The following is a 14,987-nucleotide window of genomic DNA, read 5'->3' as shown; positions in this document are numbered from 1 at the left end:
AGTGGGAGAGAAGAATGTTTCTTTCTCTTCCTACGTTGACTGTCCTTATTCCATTGGTCTCTCTAGCAGGACTGTTCTACTCGGTCTCTGTGGAAGAAGACTTCCCACAGGGCTGCACTAGGACAGCCAGCCTGTGCTTTTACAGCCTGCTCTTGCCCGTTACCATATCAGTGTATGTGTTCTTCCACCTTTGGACTCGGATGGGCATTAAACTCTTCAGACATAATTAATGCAACCAGAGCCAAGACGGTATATTCATTAATGATAAGTCTTGAGCATCTATCTCTGAAAGCTCAGCTGCATGGAAATACTGGAAACCCATTTAATTTTCAGAAAAGATGTTTTACCTTGCTTCTGTCAGAGGTTTAGGACTATAGGAAGCTGCAGAAGCTTCCTTTATTATACTTTGGTTCTGCCCTTGTTTTTTTTTTTTTAATTAATTTATTTGTTTATTTGTTTTATTTTTAGAGAGAGGGGAAAGGAGAAAGAGAGGGAGAGAAGCATCACTGTATGGTTGCCTCTCACTCGCACCCCCAACTAGGGGCCGGACGTGCAACCTAGTCATGTGCCCTGACTGGGAATCAAACCAGCGACACTTGGCTCGCAAGCTGATGCTTAACCCACTGAGCCACAGCAGCCAGGTGCCCTTGTTTTCTGAAGGCTCCAATTTATAACTGCTGTATCAGAAGCAACATTACAACACATTGGCTTGCTGGAAATGAACAACCCAACCATTATTTAATGACTATCTCTTATCTCTTTCATCTAAAAGTTAATAATTTGAAATCTTATCTTTGTCTTAGAAAGTCTTTGGTGAAGTCACATGTTACAGATAACTGAAATAATTCCAAAGGACCTATGTTGGAGTAGTTGTAGAGAAATGCGTTTGAACTAGTGTGACATAAAACTATAATGAAATGGAAATTTACTGGGAGGGGGGAGCAATGGGGGAAAAATGGGACAACTGTAATTGAATAACCAAAAAATAAAAATTAAAAAAAAAAAAAAAGAAATGGAAATTTCATGGAAAAAAATTAGAGCGAGAGAGGCAGGATCCGTTATCAAGGAAAAAAAGTCAATCAAAACAGGTATTTCAATAACCCAGATATTGCAACTAGTAGATAAGATATTTAAAAAGCTGTTATAAACATGTTCAACCACTTCTAGAAAAGAGGAACATTATAAGTAAACGAGTAGAGAAGCTCAACAGAAATTAGGACTTTAAAAAAGAACCAAATGGAAATGTTATAACCCAAAAGTAGAATCTCTGAAATGAAAAATCACTGGATGGGCATTACAGTAAATTGGAGACTGCAGAGGGAAAGGTCAATGAGCTGAAGACCATCAACAGACATCTAATCAAAAGAACAGAGCGGGGAAAAGATTTTTTTTTTTAAATGAACAGAGCATCAGTGACCTGTAAGACTATATTATGCAGTCTAATAGATGCATAATTAGATTGGCAGAAGGAGAAGAGAGATTGCGGATAGAAAGTATTGGGAAAAAAACTGATGGCGAAAACGTTGCAAATTTAGTTTTAAAAGAGCAGACCCAAGAAACTCAGTGAACCCCAAACTGAATAAATATAAATAGACAAGTCACTCCTGTGTACATTAGAGTCAAACTTATGAAAGCAAAAATACAGACAAAATATTAAAAACAACTAGATAAAGACACATGTCACATACAGGGGCAAGGATGTGAATGGTAGTTAATGCCATCAAAAACAGACCAGAGGCAGTGGAATGATGTTTTGAAAGTGGGGAAACTGTCAATCTAGAACTCTATATCCAAAGAAAATAGCCTTTAAAAATAATAGATCTATAGGATAGAATTAAGATGATCAAAATGACAAGTATGTGGATAAATAATATAAAAGACTATTTTATCATTTACAAATTTTGGTTTTAAATGTTCGGCTTGATGCTCTTCGGCTATGAATACATTCATACACCCAAAGAAAATATCAGATATTTACATCACACCACAAAGTTCCTTCATACCCTTTTCCAGGCATTTACCTCTAAAGTGACCACTTTCTTATTTCTCGCACCATAGGTTAGTTTTGCCTGTTTTTGAGTTCATATAAATGAGATTAGACAGTATAGAGTGTTTTGTGTCTAGATGCTTTTGTTCCACATAAGAGATTCATCCATGTTGTTGAATATATCAGCAATCTGTTCCTTTTCATCTTTGAGTAGTGTTCTATCTGCATGAATATGCCAAAATTAATTTGTCTGCTGATGGATATTTAGTTTGTCTCCACTTTTTTTTGCTGTTATGAATATTTTTGCACAAGTCTTTCTGTGTACAGAGATGTTTTCATTTCTCTAAGGGAAATTCCTACATGAGAAATTACTGAGTCATAGGACAGATGTGAGTTTAGTATTAGGAGACACTGCCAAACAATTCTCGAAATGGCTGTACCATTTTGCACTGTCCCCAACAATGTTTGAGAGTTCTAGTTCCTCCACATTCTTGCCATCTTTTGGTATTGTCAATAATACTTGGTTGTTGTTGTTTTAGCCATTCTTTTAGGTCTGAGGAGTATTTCATTATGGTTTTAATTTGCATTTCTCTGATCACTGGTGATGCTAAGCACTTTTTATGTCCTGTCTACTTGGTTGTCTTCTTTTGTGAAGTGTCTTTTTGCCCACTTTTATTGTGTTGTTTTTCTTTTGACTGAATGGCAACTGCCTCTTCACCTGGGCACACAGGCTGTCTCAAGTTTGCCACAGTCTCCCTGCCCTCCCACCCACCTGTGCTTGTGATCCTCCCCTTAAATCTCAGCACCTAAAGACAGAGTCAGGATGGTCTGAGTCTACAGTCATGAGCAGGAAAATTAAAAGCACATTTATTGCTAAAATTTTTCAAGAGTACTGTTCTGAAGAGAATTTTGAATGTTTGTTTTGCATAAATAAAGTATTCCAGGTACATTGTTCAGGTATGAGACAGCTGTAATCCATGAATTCAAAGATTATAACCAGTTAGGAAAACAGGTGTGTGAGCAAATAATTGTAACATAAAAATGAAGTCTCTCTCTCTTTCAAGTATCTGTCCTAGATGCTGTTCTAGGCCTTTTCCCTCTCATTTTCCATGATCTCTGTTGATCTCATCTACCACTATGGCTTTAACTATAGCCTAAGCAACTCCCCCCAAGTCCATGTCCCTAGCCCTGGTCTCTCTTGAGGTCAGCTCTTGGTGAACCATAGGCAATACAACTTTTCATGATCTAACACTTTTATCTCCACCCACCCCACACTCCCCAACTCAAGGAAAAACAAAACAAAATCTCTACCTCTCCTATATACCTAAATTAGTTCAAGTGCAAGCTGAACTGCTATAACTAAGAGTTTTTCAATATATGGAATTTATACGTGGGGGGTACCCAAAGAAACTGGAATTATCTTCTAGAGGGCAGGCCCTTTGTAGTACAGGCTTTCCCCTACTAGGTGAGTGTTCTAGGAACCCATCTGTATGAGTGTACCAGCTGGTATTGTTGTGAGAGGATGCATTCAGCTTCAGTGAATTTTTTTTGAAGACTCTTTCAACGCATTTGCCCATTTCATGATGGGTTGTTTACAAGCACATCTGCCCATACTGCGCTGAGTGTTCAGCAGTTTTTGATCAAAAATAACATGATCCCTGTGCCCCACCCTCCCTATTTACCCAATATCACCCCAAGTTCCTTTTTTTTGTTTTGTTTTGTTTTCCTGGGTGAAAAATTCTTCAAAGGGAAATATTTTGCTGATGTGGAAGATGTGAAACAAAAACTATCAGAAAGAATAAAAGGCATTGAAATCAACAAGTTCTAAAACTGTTTTGAGCAGTGGAAGAAAATGTCTTGATAGGTGTATTGCATCAAATGGAGATTACTCTGGAGGTGACCAAAGTTTAAACATGTAAGAATAAATACACATGTTTTTATAAATAAATTCCTCTTATGGAATATGGAATAAATTACATAGAGGGATATTTTTCTTTCGTGTGAAAGTTCAAAAATCAGAGGCCCAGGGGTGGTCATGCATCTCTGTTCCACTGTTCCCAAAGCCTTTGTCCTTGCCTGTGTGGTTGAGGCTAATGTAGGCAGGAGCACATTTCAGCCTGAGGGAACAAGGAGGGAAAGTAGAGGGCGTGCAGCTTCCTTACAGAATATGACTCAGATGTTGCCATGTCACTTTTTCATGTCCCTTTGACCCAAGCAGAGCCATGGGCCATAGGGAACTACTAGGGAGGCTAGAAGATGGAGCCTCCAGCAGGACAGCCATGTGAGTTAAGACTTGAAGGGAATATCAATAAAAGACAGACACGGAGATGGGACGCAGATAGCAGGCTCAACCACAATCTTCAGCTCAGAGTAAACTGATCCAGAAAGCTGGGGGTCATCATCAACTCTACCTCTCCCTCTTCTTCATATTTGATGTCCAGTGAGTCACCAGGTCCTGTTGAACAGTAATTTGGAGGTCTGTTCTAATTCTGTTCTCTCCTCCTCGTTTGTGTAATGACTTAGTTTCTCCATTCGCAAAAACCTCTTCACTTGTCCCCTTACCTCTCTTCTTGCCCATTGGTCCATCCTCTGTCACTTCCATGATTAAAATCCATTAGTAACCAGAAACATGTCTGCCTGTGACAAGAATAGCAGTTGTCCCTAGCTAGGGGGCCTTAGGTGGGAGGGGAAATTACTGTTCACCACATTTCTTTCCATGTTGCTTAAATATTTTGTTACATGCAAAAAATAAAATTCAAAACACTATGATAAAGAAAGATCCTCCAGTGGCTTTATACCATTCATAAAATAAGTAGGATTCAAACGTTTTAGCATGCTGTCTGCCCTGCCATACACTCCCCTGCTGCTCCCCTTCCACATTCTCCACAGTTTTGCCCACTTCATTGTCTCCTCCTGAACTGGCCTCTCCCTCTCCCAACCCCACCAACCTCCCCAGGCTTCCTGGAAAATGAAAGTCTGTCATCACCTCCTTGATGCTGTGTAGCAGGGTTATTCCTCTTTAGAGGAATGCCTGCTTCATAGCACTTCTCTGCTTCTCTGCTTGCATATACACAATGTCGTAGCAGTTGTCACATTGCTGTCATTGTTCATTTATCCATGTGATTCTCCCTTTCTTCCACTAGACAAAGGCCTCTTAAGGTGTTGAGCTATGCTTATAGTCAATGTTAGCTTCCTAAATACCTTGTGTGAGAGATTGTAGCCCAGGAACTTAAGGCCACAGGGGAAGAATTATTGGGGGATCAGAGCTTACAAGAAAAACTCTTTAAAATAGTTTTGTGCTTACTAAAATAATACAGCAGACTAAATAAAAATAACATTATGCCATTGTGTGCATTTAAATTAATTTCTTTTTCCACCCCTTACTCATTGGAGGCACTCCAGGCTCTCCTTCCTGGGATTTTCACAAGGTGCTTGAGGACTACACATATATCATTCACAATCAAAACCTGCCATTTGTCACATGCCTACGAGATGTCCAGGAGTATAAATACGTTTCTAATTCTTCCAATAACTCTGCAAGTTAGCTGGTATTGTGCCTATTTTACAGATGGGAATGTAGAGGCTCAGAAAAAGTCATGGACTCACCCAGGGTTATGAGCTGTCCAGCAGGGGTTTGAATGGAGGTCTGTCAGGTCCCAGGACCCTGTCTGTTTTCCCTGTAAGCACTTGGCCTCTCATGCCTGCTCAGAGACAGTGTTTCGGTTTTGTTCTGTTTTAATGTCTGCCTCTCCGTCCAGAAGGTAATGGTTCCTGCATTATGACTAGACCTGTTGGTGGCCCCTTCCTCCCAAGACAGCCCAACCTCTCGGCCATCAGCTTCTCACTCCTGTTCCTCATCTCTCTGCCCCCAAAGGGCTTAGCATTTAGGTCCGAATTTACTTTTCTTCAGTTTATTCTTCCCACCAAAACTTCAGTGCAAATGCTTCTATTCCTGCTCTGCCACCCATTCTATTTCCCCTTTCTATCCCCAAACCTGTTTCATCTTGCTCAGTTATCCCAGCAGGGGGAGCTCACAAGGGGCGTCGTCTTTCATGGTGATGTGAATTCACGATGGACGTGGGCAGGAGAAAATGCTGTGAGTAGTGCCAGTCTCCTTACTGCCTGCAAGCTTGGGGGGACTGGGGCAGGGGCACAGGGGTTATGACTCCAACGAAAAGGTGAGGAGGCTGGGAAGCCCCACGCAGGAACCTTGAAGGAAATGCAGTGTCCTTGGACTGGACCTCTCCAGGAAGGCACATCCTCAGAGCTAACTGAACATGCAGGCTCAGGGTCATACTGGGTGCTCAAGCCCTCTGAGAATGAAGAGGTAGGCCTAGAATTCAAAGTGGTGGCAATCGACAGGTCCTGTGGACAATAGCGGGCGCTGTCTGCCCTCTGATGCTTCGCTGCAGGTGGTGAAGGCTGCTGATCTGCACAGCAAGGAGGCAGGGCTCTGAACCTGAGCCCTAAGAACCAGCTGGGGCTTGTTCTAAATGCACACGCTCAGCCACCACCCACCACCCCCATCTCTGAGCCAGTGCTAGCCCCGTAACAGGATCTTCAGATAATCTGTCTTTGCTCACAGGAGCGGTTCTCAGTGTGGGGTCCCTGGGCCACCAGCAGCAGCAGCACCTGGGAACTTGTTGGAAATGCAGATGCTTAGACTGCACCGCCGGTGCCAACGCAAACCCACTAAACCAGAAGCTCTGGGGTGGGCCCAGCAGTCTGCATTTTAACATGCCTACATGTGTTTCTGATGCCTACTTAGGACCGGATCATGTGGTCATTGTGAGCATGACCTTGAGAAAGCCACAGATCTGGACTGCCTTGGTTCTGCTGTTCAGGCTCCTCTTAGAGACAATGGGAACATTAAGTAGGAACCGCACCAACTTCATGGAGTTTATGTGACGTTCGGTGGTCTCTGTGTGGCGTGCTCGGTAGAGTGTCCAGCACACAGAAGGTTTCAGACCCTGTGCAGTGTAGCTGCTGTCCTTCTTCCCTGCCCAACGCCTTTTCCAGAAAACTGAAGAGAAAGAAATGTTTGCGCCTTCTGGTACCGAGCTTGATATGAAGGTCCCTTTGCTTCTCTGTGATTATATTTTAGAAAACAAACATGTACTATTCTAACCATCCAGTAACTAAATGGAGAACTAGTCCTTGTAGGGATTCTAATGAAGATCATTGTCACACAGGCCTTTGCTGGCAAGGAGTACCTTTGGCCATGCTTGTGCCAGGGGCACAGGGTTATTTCAGGCTTTGGGTTAGACACAGACAGTCATTCCCCGATCTCTGAGACTCAGGGCAGTGGTCACAGGACTGTTTCCTCAGACAACAGACATGTGCTTGGAGGTGCAGCAGGCTGAAGCATAAACTACATGGAAGCAATGCTGAGCGAGAGCAGCGATGTCTTCTTCACAGCACTGAGTACTGGCACTGCACCACATGTGTGTTGCTCATGCTTGGTCCTACTTTAGCATTCAGGAAGGGTGGGAAATAGTTCCATTTGTAAAACTGCAGTGATTCTATTGACCCCCTTGAAAACAGTCAATAGCTAATGCTTACTGATTAACCCATTGAAAACAGTCAATAGCTAATGCTTACTGATTAACTGAGGGCAGACATGATGCTCTGAATTATCCTGTTAAACCTCCTAGCCTTAGGAGGTAAGTCCTGGTGCCATCCCGTTTTACAAATGAGGAAACTGAGGCTAACAGGGCATTAATCCCCTGCACAGGAGCTCAAGCCCATGTCTGTCCCACACTACAACCCATGTTCTTGCCACAGCACTTGGAGGAGCTCTAACACACTGTGTGTGAAGTCAGCAGGAATGACTCGACCTCTTCTCCCAAATGACATGGTGTCCTATTGCAGATATGGTGTAACTTATCTTAACAGCTGTGAGGTGGTATTCTGGCAATTCTCTGGGTGTCCCCAATTGAGGACACCCACAGTCTTGTTGGGCCAGCCAGACTGGCCCCCGAGCATAGCTCTGATCCTGCAGAACCAGTGCTCAGTCCCCTGAGCCGTCCTGGTGCTGATGGGTGCTCAGACTCTTTTCCTTACAGGCTCCATTCAGCACTGTCTGGGTCAGAATTTGCTCAAAGTCACTTTAAAAACCACTTACATCTGGCACATACCTTTCACAGAAGCCTGTGCTAGACAACAAGTGCTGTGTAACCCCTATGTTTCTGTCACCAGGGAGCCTTCTGTCTCTAACTGAAGGAACTGTGCCCATGAACATGCATTTCACAATCTCAAAGCAGTGTGGGGAGGCAGGGCCACAAACCAAAACAAGAATCCATCCCTTCATATTACATTGCCCAGCAACACAGCTGTCTTGGTATTTTCTGCATAGTGCTAAGAAATGCAAGTGGTGCAAGTGTTCCTGCATATGTTTCATGCCTGCTGACCAGGTAGGCTACCCCGAGAAGCTTTTACACTATTGTTCCGGCTCTGTGTGGGATTGTATGTCTGGCCCCTCTTTCCTGCCCTGAGGAGGGGTAAGCATGACTCCTCATCTGGTCTCAGCTGGCTTACATTTTATTTCTTCTTACATGCCATTCTTTCTGTTCTCACATTCTTAAACTCCTCAGTCACTACTCCTTTCTCTTGACCATCTCAGAAGCCAGATCCACCTCCACACCTCCGCACTGATCCTGAGCCCACCTCACAGCCTTCAACCTGGTCCAGGTGTCTTGGACCAGGCTGCTCCAACAGCATACATCTTTACTGAATGCTCACTGGGGACAAAGGACATCCTTACAGGTTTAAATACCAAGAATTTTTACTTTATTAGTGATTTTGAAACCAGGGCCTCACCCACCTAAAGGTGCATGTTTAGAGAGAGGGAGTCACTCCAGGATGAGTATCACCTTCATGCACCATCAGCACACCCTGTGTCTCTCAGAACAGTGCTTCTTATACAAGTCTTCTCATATAGGGATCTTGTTAATATGCAGGTTCTGATTCAGGGAGTCCAGGGTGGACCTGAGATTCTGCATTGCTAACAAGCTCCCAGGCTGGTGCTGCCCAGTGCAGGTCAGCTTTGAGCCAGCCAGAGGCTGTGAACTCATTCAGTCCTGGTTGCTGTCTGTGAGGAAGAGTTGTCTTCACTTTTCAGTTCAAGGTCACCTCTCTAAATGTTCACTTGGTTTTAGTGACTATATACATTAGAACAGTCTGCTTGTTGGCAGGAAGACAGGCTCCACAGAGAAACTGCCACCTCAGATGGGGTGGCAGTGGGGACCAAAACCCATCAGCCAGAAGCTCCAGGTTCTCTGGAAGGGGTGTGCTTCCCCGTACTGCAGTCCCAGTGGCCTCCTCCTCAAAGACTGAAAATGACAGCTTGGCTTTGTCCCCATTAGTACATCTTTGTGGAAATTGTCCTGGCCTTGTGCTAAGGGACAAGATTCCATAGACGAAGGCAGCATGGGGTTTGTCCAGGGCATCTGACAAATATCTTTGCTAATCATAAACATACTTGGGCTATTGCAGATGCCTATCAACTTTGCCTCTTCTGAGTCTGCCTAAAAGTTAGTTTGGAGAAACCATTTGACGTGGTCTGTTTTGTTCCTTGGTATCAATTGGATGTACTTAGAAGTTATGGGGTGAGGCTGAGGTGTGTTCGTGGGAAAATGCACACCTTTAAAAAATGAGGTTTTATAGATTGAAAACATTAATTCTTCATTGCCGTGTAAAATTAAAAGCATTAAACACTTGTACAAAAACCGAGCACAGGCCTGGGAAGACCTCCATCTGTGGAAAGCACCAAAACCTCATGCCACACCTTTGACATCCTGAAAGAAGGAATGACAGCATTTAAGCCCACGGCTCTCAAATGCCTTAACATTTATTATTGAGCAGCCCCTTGGTCTCCATATCCAAATAGCAAAGTGTGGAACTGAGGACTGAGGTCAGCAGTGTGCTGTGGAATGGGACCCCGGGCTGTGAGCTTGTTCAGTGAAAGGGTCAAGAGAGTTCAGTGTTTAGAACTCTGTAGTACCAACTTCACCATGAAAAGGGGTCCAGAATCGCCACTTAGGTTTGTGTTTAAACATTTTAGAGGAAGTTATTAAACACTCTTTTGAAAAGGGATATTCAACACGGGGATGATGTCACTAATACAATTTCTGTAACAAATAGGGTCACCTTTTTGATGCCGTTTTCACAGGAGAAAAATGTATAAGAGCAATAAATATTAAGTGCACCCACATGGAGCCATTACCTGGTCTTCAGAGTGCCCCAGGGCAGTGTATTGAATGAGCTGGTGTGTGAAGATGCTTTTAAAACTCTGTAAGGCCAAATTAATGTAGAGGAAAGGAAGCAACAAGCTCATGCAAAACCATTTCCCCAGAAAGCCATTTCCTTTTTATGGACAGTTGTTATTCTCATGTACATTATTTTCTATTCTTTTCAAAACATATAATTATAACAACCCTCTTAAATCCATTTCCTCTTTCCTCCTTTGACCCCATAAATCATCCTTGTATTTTTCTCCTCCCAAACCAAGAAGGGAGTTACTCGGAAGCATTACAATTATATTTACACATGGGATCATTCATTCTCCATTTCTTGAAATATTCATCCTTTGTCTTAAAGAACACATAAAAATGGCATAAAGTATTTATTATGAAAATGGAACTTAAGCTAACTGGGATTTTTGTATCTGATTTTCCTTATATTTCTTTTGGCAGAATAGAGTCACATTATTCAAAAGAGCTCTACCGAGTTTCAGAATGCCTGGACGGGAGTCCTGGCTCTCACCTTCTAGCTGTGTCTCCTCACACAAGTTACTAGCCCCTATGAGCCTCCATTGCCTATTTTATAAAATCAGAACAAAGATGTCTGCTTTACCCAACTTTGAGATTTCCTGGGAAGATTTTAAAAAGTAATATTGTTTGTTGAAGAGCATTCTAAACCAAACACATACAAATGCCAAGCATTGATAATATTGTTTATGTTTCACATCACTAGGGAATGAGTGATTTTACAAAAAGCACATTTTCTCTGTAGGTGAAGCTTGTCTCTTGAGGGGTCCATTTGGGGAAGAAATTATAGTGAAAAATGGGTTGCCCCTCCCTGTCTTCTTTAAGAGAAGACTGTCGACATGACAGAAACTCTTCTTAATGAGCTGGGTCACCATTACAGCGTCCATAGCATCCTGGGACATGGCAGAGAGGCGGCGTGAGCTCACAGTGCCTGCATCAGTCTGCTGGGGCTGCCATAACACGCCGCAGACTGGAGGCTTTACCAGCAGAAACTTGTTCTCACAGTTCTGGAGATGGGAAGTTCAGGTCAGGGTGTTGGCAGGAGGGCTTCTACTGAGACTTCTCTCCTCGGCTTGCAGAGGCCCTTCTTTTCCCTGTGTCCTCACACAGCCTCTGATCACACACATCCCTGCTGTCTCTTCTTTGTCTTATAAGGACACAGTCATATTGGATTAGGGTCCCACCTGAAAGGCCTCATTTTAACTTAATCACCTCTTCAAAGACCTCATCTCAAAATATGGTTACATTCTGAGGTGCTGGGGAATAGGATGCAACATATGGATTTGGAGTGGACACATTTTAGCCCGCAGACGTGACCCCAGCCTCCTCCTTCCACAGGTGAGAAAATGCCCACAGTGCGCCAGCGAGCCTGGAACAGAGGCCAGGCCCAGGGACTCGTACTGCAACCACCTCTGTGCCCTTCTTGGCTCTGCCTTTGTCCCCTCTCCTTTCCAGGTGTCACCTGACCATGTCCCTGAGCTTTCACTCCTCTTTCCCCTTCACCCTTTCTAATCTCCATGATCTGCAAATGCTGACATTCATGATTCAGTGTTCAGTGAGTTATTTAATGTCACTCTTACGTGAAATGTTCAGTAGTTGTGGTTGGGCCTTCAGTGCCGCACATTATGACACATATTTGGGGGTCTTGAAACCTCCTGTGTATAGCCACACAGTTTAGGAGCTGTGTTTCCAAAGTTTGACCCACAGGTAAGTAAAATGACCATGATAAGAAACCTTTCTGTTTTGTGGCGTACCATTCAGAACTCTTGGTGGCTAAAAAAGGCTCTTTATCTTCCCTCAGCCACATCTTGTGTCCCTGCACGAGCCATTTACACACCTGCAGGGAGCGAAAGACACCTGTCAGTCACTGTGTGCAATTTAATAGTTAGTCTCTTCCGAGGTCTTATGCTTTTAAGACTTCGACACTTATAAAAGATTACAGCATATGGACCATGGGAAGTGGAATCCCATCATTAATCGCTCAAGTGTCAAAATGCAGCTGTCCTGGATTTCCTATTTTTCATACTAATTGACAGCATCCAGAAAGGCCCTCCCTGGGTACCATGGGCCAGAGAAGTATTCCACAGTAACATCCATGGAGGACGGGGAGAAGCCTGGGCCTGGGCACTAGCCCCTACTCTGTAGGGCCGGGGCCTCTTCTTGGTTGCCTTGTATCAGTTAGTTACCCTTTCTCAACCCCTGTCTGATCCTTGCAAATGGAGACTAGGCTACCTACTGGACACCTAGGAGGGTGGTGACAGTGGGTGACAGTGGGTGACAGTACCTGTCTAGGTGGGGCAGATACTTGGTGCCCAGGAAGCACTATAAATGCAAGCTGTTGCTTTTGCAGTGCAAGCTCCCATCTGGTCACAGGGCCCTGGAGGTGCTGTGTGGACCTGCAGAGATGGTTCTTTCATTCCCATTTCTACTCTTGGTCCATGCTCCTTTCATAGTCTATTTTTAGCCCCTCCTTCTTGACATTTTCAGAAGAGTCTTAAGGAAAGAAGAAGAAAGAATAGGGCTGCAGAGGGCAGTGTGGCCTGGATCCCAGGTAGCATGCTTCATGAGACTGACCCTGTTCACCTCCTGCATGTCACTGAGCTCTGACAAGTGTGGACAAAGGCATTGCCACTAGAGGGCATTTTCAAGCAACATAGGTCCCCCTTGTGAGCAGTGCCATAAAAAAACAAAGGGGGGAAAAAATCCCACAGCATAAAGATGCTAATAATCTTTAACACCTAGGAATATAGCTTAATAAAAAAAGCAAACAAACAAACAAAACAATTTATGACTAACACAAACTAAATGTCCAGTACAAAGGCATATAAATTATAGTAATCAACATGACAGTATAAGGTAGCCATCAAAATGTTAGGTAGGAAGACATGGAAAATTCCTCAAAGAGTATAAGAATTCACAAAACTTCAACATCTAAGAAGGGAATATGCAATTGGAAATTCAATTTCCTTCTTTGTTCAGTGAGAGAATGGGTAATTTTTAAGTTAATTTCTTTTTCCTTCAAAGTATTGTCCTTTTATTTACCTCCATCTCCCAAAGAAATAATTTAATCTTTTTCCTAACTGTGAGATCTTCTGCCATCAATATGTAACAATAGTGACCAGACCACAGGCTGGGAGGCTCAAACAGCACAAATGTATTTTCTCAATATCCCAGAGACTAGAAATCTGAGATCAAATTGTGAGCTGGGTTGGTTTCTTCTGATGCCACTCTCCTTGGTGTAGAGGTGGCTGTCTTCTCCCAGTGTCCTCACGTCCTCTTCTGTCTCTAGTTATTCCTGTCCTAATCTCTTCTTACTAAAATGCCAGTCACACTGGATTAGGATCCACCCTAACAGCTTCATTTTACCTTAATTACCTCTGTAAAACTTCTCTCCAAAGGTTGTCATGTTTTGAAGTCCTGGGGTTAGCACTTCAGCATAGACATTCCAGAGGGAGGGGGCACCATTCAGCTCTTCACAATGACTATTATAATAGTACCACGAAGTTATGTCATCATATTTAACTTATTTGTTTTATAATTGTTATATCTAGATAAGCAACATAATATCATTTCTTACACTTTTATCATGACCTGTATGTAGGGTCAGATCCTTCTCTCTAGATTAAGTCTAGTGCTATTAATCACCAAATTTGGTACTTCATTAGTAAACTGATAAAAAGTTGTAATTATTCGCCAGACAGTCAGAGCATCTATTTAAAGAAACTTGATCTTATTCACTGAATTTTTTCCCTCTCACTTGATTTATGAACTGTTGTTGAAACTAAGCCTGTTTTATAAATGGCTCCGCAGCGATTATCATCCGCCATTGCGCCGAGGGCCAGAATCCATCCTCGTGCTTTATGCTCAGAGGCTGGCAGTTTGGGAGCTTTGTGTTATGTACAATATATCTGAGGACATTCTAAATGCAGCTGTAATAACATTTTAGGTATTTCAACATCATGCACACACACTGAATATTCTTACACACATAAATATATGCTCAATTATCTAATGTATACAACAGATTCTAATTCTGCTTTTGCTTTCCAAACTCATGTTCATGAATTAGAAGTGTTGTATTTCCTTGGTCAATCACAGTCCTGTTACTTTAGAAATTATTTTCTTGGCATTTTGGGTTCTAGGGATTTATTACTGTGGTATTGACCTCTCATGGTAAAGTACCAAATGTTTTCACATGAATAGAAATAAAGAAAAAATGAAAGACTCCAGGTGTTGTTTAATATTGTTACATTAGCCTCCATTAATCTCTGTCTGCCAAATACCTGAATAGATACATTTTTGAAGATTTACCAGAGGCAAGAGGATATTTATCTCTTTAGGGACCCCATTATTGGAGCCCTTCCCTTTGGGTTCCCAGCTGCTCTTCTTGTTCAGTATTTTCTGCAGGCCTGGGACTTACAACGTGGACTCATTGGATGAAGATAAGCATGAGAGCAGTTGGGAATTTGGAGACTGAAGCTCTGTGTGAGAAAAGGGATTACTTAGCCACTTTATAGACAGCAAAACTGAGGTCTGCACAGCTCCTGACTTATTGAAGGCAGCAGTGTGTTCAAGGGCAGTTCCAGGATGAAAACCTCTGGTTTCTGAGCACCCCAATAGAGTGCCAGGCCCAGGAACCATCCTGCTACTCACATGAATAGAACCACCGGTAAGGTAGAAGAGTCATGGCATCTCTGACCACCCGACACCGTAACTTTTCCAAGCCCTGCCTT

The 14,987-nt window shown here is 43.0% G+C and overlaps 2 protein-coding genes across 3 annotated transcripts in view; both read left to right on the top strand.

Moving 5' to 3' along the window:
• Positions 1-14,987, top strand: part of MTUS2 (microtubule associated scaffold protein 2) — a 447,573-nt gene that overhangs the window by 398,936 nt on the left and 33,650 nt on the right. The gene's annotated exons all lie outside the window — the stretch shown is intronic.
• Positions 15-230, top strand: LOC150012402 (phosphatidylinositol N-acetylglucosaminyltransferase subunit Y-like). Its single transcript, XM_090275695.1, has one exon. It carries the CDS (start codon positions 15-17, stop codon positions 228-230), a length of 216 nt encoding a protein of 71 aa, XP_090131821.1.

This window comes from Furipterus horrens, unplaced genomic scaffold (genome assembly GCF_987537825.1).
Source record: "Furipterus horrens unplaced genomic scaffold, mFurHor1.1.pri manual_scaffold_4, whole genome shotgun sequence".
Classification (NCBI taxonomy): Eukaryota; Metazoa; Chordata; class Mammalia; order Chiroptera; family Furipteridae; genus Furipterus; species Furipterus horrens.
Note: the sequence above shows the minus strand (reverse complement) of the source record. Positions and strands in the feature narration are given on the sequence as shown.

What these genes read in the sequence shown, in the direction of transcription:
- LOC150012402 (XM_090275695.1), top strand. Translation starts at nt 15, where the DNA reads ATGTTTCTTTCTCTTCCTACGTTGACTGTCCTTATTCCATTGGTCTCT.